Source organism: Eurytemora carolleeae, unplaced genomic scaffold (genome assembly GCF_000591075.1).
Source record: "Eurytemora carolleeae unplaced genomic scaffold, Eaff_2.0 scaffold419, whole genome shotgun sequence".
NCBI classification, from domain to species: domain Eukaryota; kingdom Metazoa; phylum Arthropoda; class Copepoda; order Calanoida; family Temoridae; genus Eurytemora; species Eurytemora carolleeae.
Window position 1 is genome coordinate 146953 of NW_019396476.1, and position 15083 is coordinate 162035.

Below are 15083 nucleotides of genomic sequence, written 5' to 3' on the forward strand. Positions count from 1 at the left end.
AAAAAATCGAGCAGTATTTTGCCAGTTAATCATTTTTAAACTTAAGCTAGAAAAAATCCCGTTGCAATTTAAAAATGTATATGCCTAAGGCTGCAACAAAGTATCAGTATGTTGGTGAGGTAAATCAAAGGCCAATATAGCGCTACACCTGAACGTCGAGGCTGTCTAATTATTTGATGAATAACTTTCAGAGTTTGCTTGATCTCAGTCAGATTGATCGTGAAGTATGGTTGGAGTCCCGTTGCATTCCTCCAACTCGGGATACTCCGCCGCCTGTATGGATGCAGACGACGAGGCCTGGGAGAGGTTGTTCGCCGAGCTCACCGGGGGGACAGAGGAGGTAAACATTAATTAACCTGACATATTTGGCCAACAAAACACCGAAACGACCAATTTAGCCACAAATAAACATCAAGGGGCCTCAAAGCTACATATAAATATCAAAGCAACCAATTTCGCCACACAAAAAACAACAAAGCGACCACTTTAGCCTCAAAATGTTTTTACCTCAGCTCCGTACTATATACTAATATATCCTCAGCTCCATAAATTGTATTTTGATTTAAACTTTAAAATATCAAAAGAATCACATTTGGTATGAAATAGAAAAAATACGTAACATTGCAAACCCTTGTGATGAAATAGATATTCTTCTCTGTATGTTAACCCCAGGGAGCAAGGAATAGAAGGGAGAGACAACTGACGCGGTTCGCCCTACCATATGATTATACATGCTTTGCAGACGAAGTACTTCATTTAGTAGAGCTGTTTGGTTTCTGTAGTAGGGCCTCACAGGAAAAATATGTATTGGCGAAACTGGTCAAAGAAAATTGAGCCAATACATATTTTTCCTGTGGGGCCAATAGCAATAAATGTTGCCAACCCGACCATTATGGAAGCCAGAATCAGACTAAAGTTTTAAATCTTCAAAAAAGTTTGGCGGATTTTTGTGATTAAAATTGCGAGTTTCCTATGATTTTTATCATTTTGACCTTTTGTCGTTTGACCCTTTGTCGCACTTTTGACCCTTTGTCGTTTGACCCTTTGTCGTTTGACCCTTTGTCGTTTGACCCTGGGTCGTTTGACCCTATGTCGGTAAATCTTGTATGAGCGCTAAGTTATTCGGTGTGAGAAGTCTTTAACAATTTTCTCCTTATAGACGCAACAGATAGAAGTAAGATTAGTAGCTATCAAAAGCGCTTTTTTTCGCATTAAGCCTATACCCCCTTTCATTTTTCGCGAACACTCCCTTTAAAATAGTTGCGCAAATGTATAATTTTGAAGAAGTTCTAAAAGATTGTTATCTTTTTGGTGGATTTTTATCTATCTCTTAACGAAAAGACACCTAAAAAACACCCTGTATTAGTAAATTGAATGTTTAAATATTTGATTGAATCCAAATTTACATATTGTGGCGACTAGTGACTGGTGAGTATTAAAAGATAAGAAGAAAATTTCACAATAATTAATAAACATGTTCACGACCAAAACTTCTTAAAGGGACTGTAAGCATAATTTCAAGTGAGCCTCGATTTCTGTGGGGCATAGCTGATTCACAGCAGAACCTAATTATAATATTTATCTGAATAAAAATGTGAAAGCTAATATGTGGTTTTTCTATCTGTCTTTAATTCTGAAAGTCCCTTCATTGTTTTACTTCAGTAGAAATGCGCGAACCATTTTTGTAGAGAACCCCAATTAAGTATAATTAGTTTTTTTTTAATTTTAAAGATGGATATCTAATTCATACTTGATCAGACAAAGCTTTTATACTTTTAAGCCGCTGTAAATCCTAAATCCTAAAAATCGAGGGTCAAGAAAAATAACTTTTACTTTTTTTGTCAATTCTATGATTTTTGTAAAAAGCGCAAAAACTAAATTGTTTTTATTATGAAAAAGGTTGTTTTCACAAGTTTTACAATAAGATCGACATTTAATTATCATAATCATACCCCATTTACAATTTTATGTAAACTCCCTTTCTATGTCAATTCTATAGAAAAAATATAATTTAAGTTTTTCCTTGATGATTATAATCCTCCTTTATCTAGAGGATTAAATGTTTGGATTAGGAATTGTTAATTTTTATTGTTTAATCAAACAAAACAAAACAAAAATATTTAATTTATTAAAGAAAAAAATTCTCTGGTAATTGTTAAATTCTAATTCTACATTTTCCCTCTTTGAAGTAATATGGCTGAGGATGGTTGGAGTTATAAATTAAATGTTTTTTTTTTCAAACTTTAAATTCGGACGCCCTTAGGAAAAAGTTAAATTCTGGTTCACATGTTAAAAGTTAAACTTCTGGTTCACATGTTAACAAGCTAAACTTCTGGTTCACATGTTAAAAGTTAAACTTCTGGTTCACATGTTAACAAGCTAAAATGTTAAAAGTTAAACTTCTGGTTCATATGTTAAAAGTTAAACTTCTGGTTCATATATTAAAAGTTAAACTTATGGTTCACATATTTAAAGTTAAACTTCTGGTTCACATGTTAAATGTTAAACTTATGGTTCACATGTTTAAAGTTAAACTTCTGGTTCACATGTTAAAAGTTAAACTTATGGTTCACATGTTTAAAGTTAAACTTCTGGTTTATATGTTAAAAGTTAAACTTCTGGTTCACATGTTTAAAGTTAAACTTCTGGTTCACATGTTAAAGTTAAACTACTGGTTCGTTCACATGATAAAAAGTTAAACTTTCTGGTGCACCCATAAAAAGTTAAAATTCTTGTGTGCCCATAAAAAAGTTAAAGTTCTGTAGTGCCCATAAAAAAGGTAAAAATTCAGGTGTGATAAAAAGGTAAAAATTAGGGTGTACCCACAAAACAAGTTAAAATTCTGGTGTACCCATAAAACAAGTTAAAATTTTGATGTGCCCATAATAAAAGGTAAAATGCTGAGGAACCTGTCACTAAAAGTTAAATTTCTGGCGCATATTTAAAAGTAGTATAAAGAAGTTTTGTTGTTTATGTGTATATTATGTGAAAGGAGCCCCCTGAGAGAGAAAGTACCCTGGATTCCGCTATATTTGGTTTGGCCCAGTTTCTTCATTATCTCACCAATTCTAAAGTATTTAACACTAACCTAGATACAGTGTTTTGATTCACTAATATATTTCTTAGTTGTTTGCTTAATTGTTTTATTAAGACGAATACGTGATTATTTCGTGTAGATTAATTGATTGATTATTTGAAATATTCTTATTCAAAAACTAACTCTGAACAGTCCTCTAATAAGAGAATTAACTCTGAATAGTCCTCTAATAAGAGAATTAACTCTGAATAGTCCTCTAATAAGAGAATTAACTCTGAACAGTCCTCTAATAAGAGAATTAACTCTGAATAGTCCTCTAATAAGAGAATTAACTCTGAACAGTCCTCTAATAAGAGAATTAAATCTGAACAGGCCTCTAATAAGAGAATTAACTCTGAACAGTCCTCTTATTAGATAATTAACTCTGAACAGTCCTCTAATAAGAGAATTAACTCTGAACAATCCTCTAATAAGAGAATTAACTCTGAACAGTCCTCTTATTAGATAATTAACTCTGAACAGTACTCTAATTAGAGAATTAACTCTGAACAGTCCTCTAATAAGAGAATTAACTCTAAATAGTCCTCTAATTAGATAGTTAACTCTGAACAGTCCTCTAATTATATAATTAACTCTGATTAGTCCTTTAATTAGATAGTTAACTCTGAAAAGTCCTTTAATTAGATAGTTAACTTTGAACAGTACTCTAATTAGAGAATTAACTTTGAACAATCCTCTAATAAGAGAATTAACTCTGAAAAGTCCTCTAATTAGAGAATTAACTCTGAACAGTCCCCTAATTATAGAATTAACTCTGAACAGTCCTCTAATTAGAGAATTAACTCTGAACAGTCCTCTAATAAGAGAATTAACTCTGAACAGTACTCTAATTAGAGAATTAACTCTGAACAGTACTCTAATTAGAGAATTAACTCTGAACAATCCTCTAATAAGAGAATTAACTCTGAACAGTCCTCTAATTAGAGAATTAACTCTGAACAGTCCTCTTATTAGAGAATTAACTCTGTCGTTCGAAAGAAACTCTATACAAAAAATAGAAGAAAAAACAGTGCTTGAAAAGCAATAAATTAAAAAAAAAACTTTATCCTGAAAATATGGTTCAGAACCTGTCCAAAAATTATCGAATTGTAAAGAGATTAAATTTTTTCCTCTCTGGAAGCATCATCGTTATTTGATAGATGTATTACACTTAGGTAAATGTCTAATGATAAATTAAACCATAGTTGAATCTTTTTTTTGTCAGCTAACAAAACTAAAATTCTTAATTTCCTTATTTATAAAGTGCATGAATTTTGCAATCAACAAATACGTTTTTGTGTTTTATTTTTTATTAAATGGGGAACATTTCGTATATATTCTATTCCTAGGGATTACAGGGGAGTAGTAAACTATTCTATTCCTAGGGATTACAGGGGAGTAGAAAAATTCGCCATTTTGAAGCATTCTCTAATTTTCGCGGATTATTCTATTTAGAACAATTTGGCGCATTTAAAAAAAAATAATTTCGACGTTTTTTTTCGATCAAATGTTTAATATTGGCGGTCTATAAACCTTGCCTGGGGTTATGTGGTTTGTCATACAAAATTTTGGTCCAATCGCATCAGCCGTTTTGACGTTTATTGGATAAAAGCAAAAAATCCAAATTTGTATACAGAGTCTTTTCTCCTTCTTAGTCATAGCTAGGGAGTGTCAGGGAGATATTTGTTTCTACACATTAAGCCTGAAAAGTGCTACTTCTTCTTTGAAATAAAACAGAATTTTTGCTGTAAAATTAACAAATTATTCATTTTTTTCAGTATTCAAAGTTAAGATTTTTGTCAAATAGCTGTGCGAATAATATCAGAGTCAGTAGATATATCTTTTTTAATGGGGGTGATTTTGTTCACATAATTATATTTTGCAAAGCAATCTTTTTCTTTATCTATTGCACTAACCATGCAGAGTAGTAGTACAAAAGAGTTCAGAATATATAGAAATAAAATTTTTTCTATCCTATATTTCTTTTTTATTTTAAAATTGTATACACTGTATTTCAACAAGCCAAACACAAAAGTATTTTTGATTTACAAAGGCAGTTTATGAACATACAGTTTTATGATATATTGTCAAAGGACCCAAATAACTTAAACCTAAACACTTCCTTAAGAATATCATGCAGCTTTATGCAGTTTATTGTGCACTGAATGTAAGCAGACGCTGAACTTAAATCTGCCTTTTTAAATAAGATATACAAGCTGAGGAGGTTTTAGCCGATGGAATTATAGTATAAATATATTAGGCCCAGGAGAAGCGAGTATCAGTCACTTCAGCCCTGAGTGTACCACGCTTATCCCTGTCTACACCCAGACTATCCTTCAAATCAAGGAATTCAAGTTTTTGAAGTTCCACAAGGAGTTATTCTTGCAACTTTATTTTTTTCCAAAAATAGAATAAATCATGTACATACTCGTAAAAATTAAAAATACTTTAGAAAATTGATTCAATTGAAATTTTTTTTTTACCTTTTTTTCAAATAAAATTGAATAAAATTGTGAAGAAAGGATCCCCTGCTGCAGCCGAAGGATAGATCAATAAAGATAGAAGTTCTGGAAGAGTAAGTTCTCATCATATTTAACCTAGTTGAAAGACCAAGGACAGTTCAATAAATCTAAAACAGTTCCATCAATTTTCAAGACTGGGTTGACTTTGATTTTACCTCACTAACTCACTTTTTTGTAGCCCTAGACAGGCATACATTGGAACTATAAAACCCTGTATTTAAGATGTAGTTAGCAAACTTCATACTGATTTTTGCGTGAAAGTAGTGTGAAGTAGTGTGAAGTAGAAGTCATCTTTAGATGTCTTTGCAATCAGGAAAGTTATTGTCTCTCATGATTAGCTGGATCTGGAAGGCATTTTTTCTTGCTACTACCCATATTTAAACTAATATGGCAAATCATTTACTTTTTGTATTTTTTATCTTAAGAAATCCTTCAATTCTGAGACAAAAACTGTTGTATCTAAAATCTGCATAACGCGCTTAGTGTGCTCAGACAACTTAACTAAAGTCGTCTGTCAAAGCCCCCCCCCCCTTTCTTACATTTCTTAATTAACTTTAGGTAAATTTCTCACTGGACTGGATTTAAACCTTGAATTTAGAAGTTTACACTGTAGATGACGAGTTCAATTGATGTGGCGAACCCTAACCAAACCAAAAGTTTAAGCCTCTGTTTGTTTAGATATATCCTGGGAAAGAAGAGTGTTGAGCTGGAGATAGAATATGGTATTCCTAGATCTCATCTTGTCAGGTATAGGAACTAGAGATAGAATATGGTATTCCTAGATCTCATCTAGTCAGGTATAGGAACTAGAGATAGAATATGGAATTCCTAGATCTCATCTAGTCAGGTATAGGAACTAGAGATAGACTATAGTATTCCTAGATCTCATCTAGTCAGGTATGGAACTAGAGATAGAATATGGTATTCCTAGATCTCATCTAGTCAGGTATAGGAACTAGAGATAGAATATGGTATTCCTAGATCTCATCTAGTCAGGTATGGAACTAGAGATAGAATATGGAATTCCTAGATCTCATCTAGTCAGGTATAGGAACTAGAGATAGACTATAGTATTCCTAGATCTCATCTAGTCAGGTATAGCAAGATAGAAAGAGTTGATTGCAAGCTTGGTGGCAAAGCTGAATCTTGTTCTATTTGGTTGCAAAGCTGAATCTTGTGCTAGTTGGTTGCAAAACGGTTTCTTGTTAAGTTGGTTGCAAAGATGAATCTTGGTTTAGTTGGTTGCAAAGCTGAATCTTTTTAGTTGGTTGCAAAACAAATTCATGTTCCAGCTGGTTGCAAATCTGATTCATGTTCTAGTTGGTTGCAAAGCTGAATCTTGTTGATTGGTTGCAAAGTTGATTCTTGACATAGTCATGGTTGCAAAGCTGAAACTTAATTTTTTGGTAGAAAAAAGTAATTTTTCACATTTTTGGTTGCAAAGCTGAATCTTGAAGTATCTGGTTGCAAACATGAATCTTGTACTAGTTGGTTGTACCAGTACAAGATTCAGCTTTGCAACCAACTATACAAGAGTACTAGTTGGTTGCAAACCTGAATCTTGTACTAGTTGGTTGCAAAGTTGAAACTTGATTTTTTGGTGGAAAAAAGTAATTTTTCACATTTTTGGTTGCAAAGCTGAATCTTGTACTAGTTGGTTGCAAAGCTGAATCTTGTTTTATTTTTTGTTCTCTACCTTTCTGATTTCAGAGCAGTGAGTCAACTTAAGAAAGAGGATTTGAACAAAAATGGAAGAATAGGTAAAATATCATTAATGGTAAAATTTTTATTTTTTTCATTTAATAGGACAAGAGTTTTGATTTTAATCAAAATTGAAGTTTTGGAATATATTATTGAGTTATGATTTATGACTATTTTTTTCTTTAGAAAAAAAATATTTTGCATCAGAGGAATTCCAAAACTTCAAAGTTTCAAACTCAATTAAAATTGGCTACGAGAATAGAAATGTTTAAAAGATATCAAAATCGTTAAAATTAAGACTATGGTTACCATTGCGGTTTTTCGGGACACGCTTTCTTTTTCAATGACATTTTCTTGATATTGATGGTTGAAGACTATTTTTCCAAATAATTTAGTGTTTGAATCAATCAATGTCTACTTGTCAAAAATGCTAAAATGACCTATAAGAGTATCTTAATTTTTGTATTGTGTCATGAAACCAAGTGCGCTTTAAATGTTATAATATTATACTAAATGTTCATAAATCAGCCTTATCTCTGATATGCATGAAAAACAGTTGTAAGCTAAAGTTTAGAAGTAGAGAAGTTTAGAAGTATAAAATTAAAATTCTGAGGATTTTTAAACATTTTTAAAATACAGCAAAAATAGTCACGTTTTTTTTTCTGGCAAGATGAGAAATATTTAAATTCTTTTATTTACATTGACATAAATAATTTATTTTCAAAGGATAAACCAAATATGAATTAGCTGGTGGGGGGGGGGGGGGGCAGAGGGGGGCCGAGAACCCCCTCTGGAGATTTACAATAATCTAACTTCTGAAACCAATTTAAGAAATCTCTAAAGATTTCCCACTTTCAAACGAATGTGTTTAAATTTTTCAACTGAATATGTACATTTTTCAATAAATGCATAAACTTGAATAGTTCGTTCTGATATAAATTTAGGTGTTAGGTTCTTTCCCAAGGGCATTTTCCCAAGGGCAAGTTCCCAAATGTGTAATTTCCCAAGCAGAAACTTCCCAAATGTAAATTTATACATTTTTCTATATTTTATTAATAAATAACAATTAATATATTTAGAATACAGCGAGTGGACCAGATTCTATCATAAACATCTGAAGGAACATTTATTTCAGATCATTTAAAAAAGTTGAAATTATAAATTTTGATAAGTTAATATAACAAAACTTCATTAAACAGAACCTTAGCTAGAAATTTTAGAAAATTTCCAAAACTTTGCATTTCCATTTCTCTTCTCACTTCTATCAGACTATCCCCCCCCCCTTGATACAGGTAAAGTTTATACCATATTTAATTCCCCTGTCTATTATGATTTGATAATTCATGAAATACCAGGATGCAAACTCTCTGATGCCTGTAGTTCAATGGTTAATTTATCAACCAACCTACAGCTGTAGACCACCACCACTAGTTCTTGTTTTCCTTTCTGTATTACAGGTATATGAAGTAAATGTACTCTATACTGTAGGTTGGTTAATTTATCAACCAACCTACAAGCTACAGACCACCAACGCTAGTTCTTGTTTTTCTCTCTGTTCTTACAGGTATATTCAGTGCATGTGTCCTATACTACAAGGGGTTTGTTAATTTATCAATCGACCTACAGCTGCAGACCACAACCTTTAGTTCTTGTTTGTTATCATAAAAAACATAATTCTTAATATTCAGGTTATTTGTTATGTATGGCATGCCAGTTACATAGCAAACATTGTTGAAGATTCTAAACTGGTTGGTCAGGCTGCAACCTGCTCATATCTTATATATAATCCTAACAAACGATTTGAGGTCAGTCATAGTAAATACCTGTGGGCGCCACAGGACTGTGGAATAGGAAGACGGCTGTAAGACTCAATTTATGATTTTAAAAAGTCCAATCTACCTTACACAATACACATAACACAGCATTGTTGACTGGTATAGTACAGTACTGTACGGTACAGTACAGTACAATGATACAAACCAATTTCACTTAAATTCGCCATTTTGAAGCATTCTCTAATTTTCGATTAAAAAGAATTAAAGTTGCTGCAGTGTAGTGACAAAATCTTGAAAAAAAATCTTTTTCATGTTTGAATTATTTCGGACTTTCGTGATTTGTTATTGCTTGATAAGCACTTCCGGATAAAAAAGAGCAGTAGTTCAGCTTTGCAGTTCAGCTTTGCACACCTAGTTCAGCTTTGCACACCTAGTTCAGCTTTGCAGTTCAGCTTTACACACCTAGTTCAGCTTTGCACACCTAGTTCAGCTTTGCACACCTAGTTCAGCTTTGCACATATAGTTCAGCTTTGCACACCTAGTTCAGCTTTGCACACATAGTTCAGCTTTGCACACCTAGTTCAGCTTTGCACACCTAGTTCAGCTATTTACTTATTAATTTCTACTTCATTGATTTGTTTATTTAGGCGTGGAGGTTTCTAACATATCAGTTTGTTCATGTAAACCTTGAACATATTGTGTTTAATACATTGATGCAGCTTGTCGTTGGTCTTCCTTTAGAGATGTCACAGCCTGGGGTCTGGGGGACACTCAGGTTATACAATTATTTCCATTCTTTTAAAGGACCACTGTATTCATGCTTTGTTTTGATAAGAATAAGGTTCTTAGTTCAGATGGTCTGAACAGTCTAAACTCAACTTTGTGCACATCGGAATACGAGCGGATGTCAATAAGTTTACATATAATATCTGTAGTCTGTACTCGGAGAACACATAAAAGTTTCAAGGGTACCGTTGTAAATCGGGCATTGTTCTCTTTGCATGGAGGTTTACTTAAATTACGCTTACAGTCCCTTTAAATTTTTCCTGTGTTATGATAATTATGCCAATTTTGTGAAAACTCAAAATTAAAGTTTTGAACGAAAAGGAAAAAGTTCTAAAAAAGAGTTTTGAAGAACTTATAAATGTTTAGAGTTGTTATGGTTTACTTTGCTGGAGTCGTCTTAGGTAAGATTTAACAAACTTTTATCTGTTTTTATAAATACTTTTACTTTTCCAGTGTTGGTATTGTTTGACTTATGAGTTTGAACTTTTTTGGAAGGGGTTCCTTATATTTTTGTTTTTAAATAGCAAATAAAAAAGAACAATTTTAGGATCGCTAAAAGGATCTCTCCCTTCTCTTACCTCCTACCATTGTATATGTCGCTAGGATTGTGCAATTTTAGGATCGCCAGGATTGTATATGTTTAGGATCGCTTGGAGGATCTCTCCCATCTCCAACCTCCTACCTAGCAGGTGCAAGTGCTGGAGTTTATGCACTCATAGGTTTGTTTAATAATTATATTCTTAATGATAATAATATTTTTATTTATTTCACGGAGATCCAGACAGTTTCGAAACGTATGCATCAAATGTTGAAACTGCGGCGATGTTAAATGTCGGTTGCAACTAGGTCGCAACGTCTTGCACATAGATTTAGTCTGCTTATATAATTTTTTAAGATAGTGTCGACTTTGAAGTCTCGCAACGCCTTGAGCTTTAATATTACCGCTCTTTTGTAGCCCTTTATAGGGACATTTTAAAACTGTAAAGCTCTTGTTGTCAGCTTTGGTTTTCAAGAAGTAATTGGCAAAATTCTCATAGATTTTTGCTTAAAAGCCTGATACCTTAAAATCACAGTGCTTGACCATTGGTTTAAACTTTTATATCACCAACTACTTATATTTTTTTGTACAGTTTAAAACTGGACCCTGCTAGTTTCTAGTTTCAAAAGTAATGAGTAATTGTAAAAATCTTTATCATTTTTGGGATAGTTAGAAGTAATTTAACTACTGAGACACTTCTATTGAATTAAAGTAGGTTTTACTATTTCTCGTTATAAAATCTGGACCCTAAACCCATTGTAAAATGTACATATTTAAATCTGGTCATTGGACCCTATCGTAAATATTTAAATCTGGTCATTGGACCCTATCGTAAATATCTAAATCTGGGCCCTGGACCCTATCGTAAATATTTAAATTTGGGCCCTGGACCCTATCGTAAATATTTAAATCTGGGCCCTGGACCCGTATGTACATATTCAAATCTGGTCCCTGGACCCTATCGTAAATATTTAAATCTGGGCCCTGGAGCCTAATGTACACCATTAAAACCTGGTCCCTGGACCGTATGTAAATATTTAAATCGGGTACCTGGACCCTATCGTAAATTTTTAAATCTGGTCCCTGGACCCTAATGTATATACTTAAATGCGGTCCCTTGACCTTAATGTACATATTTAAACCTGGTCACTAGACTTTAATGTACATTATTAAATCTGTTCCCATGGACCCTAATATACATATTCAAATCTGGGCCCTGGAATCTATTGTACATATTTAAATCTGGTAAATGGAATCTATTGTACATATTAAATCTGGTCCCTGGACTCTAATGTAAATGTTTAAATCTGGTCCCTGGACTCTATTGTGCATATTTAAATCTGGGCCCTGGAGCCTAATGTACACATTAAAATTTGGTCCCTGGACCCTAATATACATATTCAAATCTGGGCCATGGACTCTATTGTACATATTTAAATCTGGTCCCTGGACTCTAATGTACATATTCAAATCGGGTCCCTGGACCCTAACTTAAATATTTAAATCAGCTGCTCACCTGGCGACCCTTGTTCTGAACTGGAAAGAAGATGGCGCTGTGTTTGAAGGAAGAAGAAGAAAGTCCAAAGCAGTTTCTCAATCATTAAACCCGTTAATCAGGTAAATTCTTTCATTGGAACTTATTAAAGGGATAGTTCACTTACTTAAAAGAAAAAATACGGAAATAAAAAAATTAGGAATATAAGCATACAGGGTATACAGGGTACCCCACAAAGAATAAGACTTCAGAGGATTCTATTTTACTCAATGCTTCCGTGCAAGAAACTGTACACTTGTTTCTTTGACAAAACATTAAAACAGATTGGAATAAATTCAAGCTTTAGCTGATCGTATTTACAGAGCTTTAGGTCGTCCTTACAGACTCATCCTTACTGCTCAGTGCAAAAAAAAAAAATGTTTAAATTTCAGAAAAAAAAAACAATTTCTACGATCATTGATCATTGAGTATAATCAAAATCTTTAAGTAGAACAATGTTAAACTAAGTTTTTATCAGTGATCATTAAAAAAAAAATGAAAATAATTCCTACTTTCTAATTTCCCAAACAATTTCCTCAAAAGGAGTATTTGGAAAATTTAAAAATGGAGTGTCTCTTTAAATTACGATTACAATTCTAACTTAGTTTTTCATAATTAGCTGAGGCATTGTTTAAGCAAACAATACTTTCCTGCATAAGTTTAGTCTGGGACAGATTATTTGCTCATTTTATGACTTAACATTTTTCTCTGAATTGCTATGACGGCATCGATTGAAAGGAATCTTTAACATGCATGGGAATTCACACAAATATTTCTTCAAATAACAGAAATTTACAACCTATAAATTCTTTTGTTGTAATATGATTCATAAGTACATTATTGTCTAAAATAGTATTTGATGTTTGCGTTTTCGAGATAAAGAAAAAGTTCTTCTAAAAACTAAATTGTTAAACGAAAAAAAGAATTTAAAAATATCTTATTTTATCATTTTTTCAAACTAAAAATATATTTTCTATCTCATCAAATATCTGTAGATGGCAAATGTGCAACTACAGTGAGAACCAAAAATATTTGAGATGAATGTTTTTTATTTAAGAAATATGGCTAAAGATTGTGTATTTTGCAATTGCCTCAGCTTCAAATGTTCTGGGACTTTAAATAACCCTAAATTAATAGACATTTTTGACCCAAAACAGTATCCTTAGTTTAGTCTTATCTAGAATGAATGAGAAATCAATAATTTATTTCGAATTTGTTATGTTTTTTCAACTGTGACTTATCTTGGAAAGATTTATTTCTACAGAAACAATGGAGGAAGTTTGAAAAATAAACACTTTCAAGCTAGAAAACGCAATTATTTTCATATTAATTATCAAATAACGGGTAAATTAAGGGTACCGTTATGAATCGGGCATGTCACTCTTTTAAAAAGAAGGTCACTTGAAATTCCAACGACATTCCCTTTAATTTAGTTTGTTTAGGATTGCCCGTCTTGTGTTTGTTGTTACATTTACACTGTTTGATGTTGGATACGCGGTTCATAATCATTATAGTGGAGTTAGAACCAATACTGGGTGAGTATATATATATATAAATATAATCATTATAGTGGAGTATCAGTATATGTTAACTATAGGTATATGGGTATATTAACTCTTAACCCTAGGTATATGGGTATATCAACTGTTAACCCTAGGTATATGGATAAATTAACTGTTAGTCTTAGGTATATGGGTATATTAACTGTTAACCCTATGTACATGGGTATATTAACTGTTAACCCTAGGTATATGGGTATATTAACTGTTAACCCTAGGTACATGGGTATATTAACTGTCAACCCTAGGTATATGGGTATATTAACTGTTAACCCTAGGTATATGGGTATATTAACTGTTAACCCTAGGTATATGGGTATATTAACTGTTAACCCTAGGTATATGGGTATATTAACTGTTAACCCTANCATTGTAAGTAAACCCTATCCTCCTCTCCTTAGTTCTACTCCCATTGTAAGTAAACCCTATCCTCCTCTCCTTAGTTCTACTCCCATTGTAAGTAAACCCTATCCTCCTCTCCTTAGTTCTACTCCCATTGTAAGTAAACCCTATCCTCCTCTCCTTAGTTCTACTCCCATTGTAAGTAAACCCTATCCTCCTCTCCTTAGTTCTATTCTCATTGCAAGTAAACGATACTACATAGTTCAACTCTACTTGATTGTTCAGATTGGGACTGATACCGGATATTTCCCTGCATCAAGTTCAGCTCCCTGCTTGTATTATTACAATGTTACTGGAGATCCTTCAAGTTTCCAGGATCAATCACATTTGTAATCTTCAGTCTTAAACCAGGTTGTATAATAAGGTTTAATAGTTAATCTCGATACACTCCAATGTAAGGAAAATGTCGTCTCCTAAGATTAATAAATACCCATTACAAGTCACTGATTATAGAGGCGAGAGTAACGTCATATCGGGAATTTATCTATCTATCTTAGGAGACGACATTTTCCGTATCGAGGGTAAGTAACCTTATAATACAACCTTAAGGTCTATGAGAGATCGCACAACTATATAACATATTTTTAAATAGATTAAGCGCTTAATCGCTTCGCTGGATATTAAAAGTTACAATAGTGCGGTTATCGAGATTATGTCTTGTACAGGGTGTCCCAAAAAACATGGGAATTCAGTGACGAATTTGATATCGTCTTTGTTATGAATTAGCATTGTAATACCTAATTTCAAAAGCCATAATATTATTATGTCTGCTAGAGCTTATTTTATAAAAAGGGTAAAAGACTGTAAAGATGTGTCTATAATGTCTCCGCTAGATGAACAGTGAAGACAGACAAGTTTACTCAGTTTGTATACTGCAATTTTCTTGTTTTACTAAGTACAACTGTATGCAATCAAAATATAAACAAAAAAATGTAAACATAGCAGACGAAACTCTTACAGATTACAGCTTTCTCAGTAGGTATCACTACACTAAATCAAAGAATTATTTGAAAAGACGATATCGAATTCGTCACTGAATTCCCATGTTTTTTGGGACACCCTGTATAATTAGCGCCATCTTAGACAATAGTTTAGACCTCAGGTTTAATTGTTTATGTTTACAAATGATTACATGAAACATGAAACGATTACGAAAAGCTTAAAAGAAGGATTACTCACAAAGAATGAGA

The 15083-nt window shown here is 32.7% G+C and overlaps 1 protein-coding gene across 1 annotated transcript; it reads left to right on the forward strand.

Annotated features, from left to right (window-relative positions):
* The first annotated feature begins 5340 nt into the window (after positions 1-5340).
* Positions 5341-14226, forward strand: LOC111703986 (uncharacterized). The gene is made up of 13 exons (XM_023476089.1): positions 5341-5422; positions 5595-5651; positions 6277-6345; positions 7309-7358; positions 8379-8419; positions 8655-8756; positions 8988-9104; positions 9722-9849; positions 10227-10261; positions 10505-10579; positions 11907-12015; positions 13375-13467; positions 13530-14226. The coding sequence occupies exons 6-13, from the start codon at positions 8670-8672 to the stop codon at positions 14224-14226; spliced, it is 1341 nt and encodes a 446-aa protein (XP_023331857.1). The 5' UTR covers positions 5341-5422; positions 5595-5651; positions 6277-6345; positions 7309-7358; positions 8379-8419; positions 8655-8669.
* Positions 14227-15083: the final 857 nt, after the last annotated feature.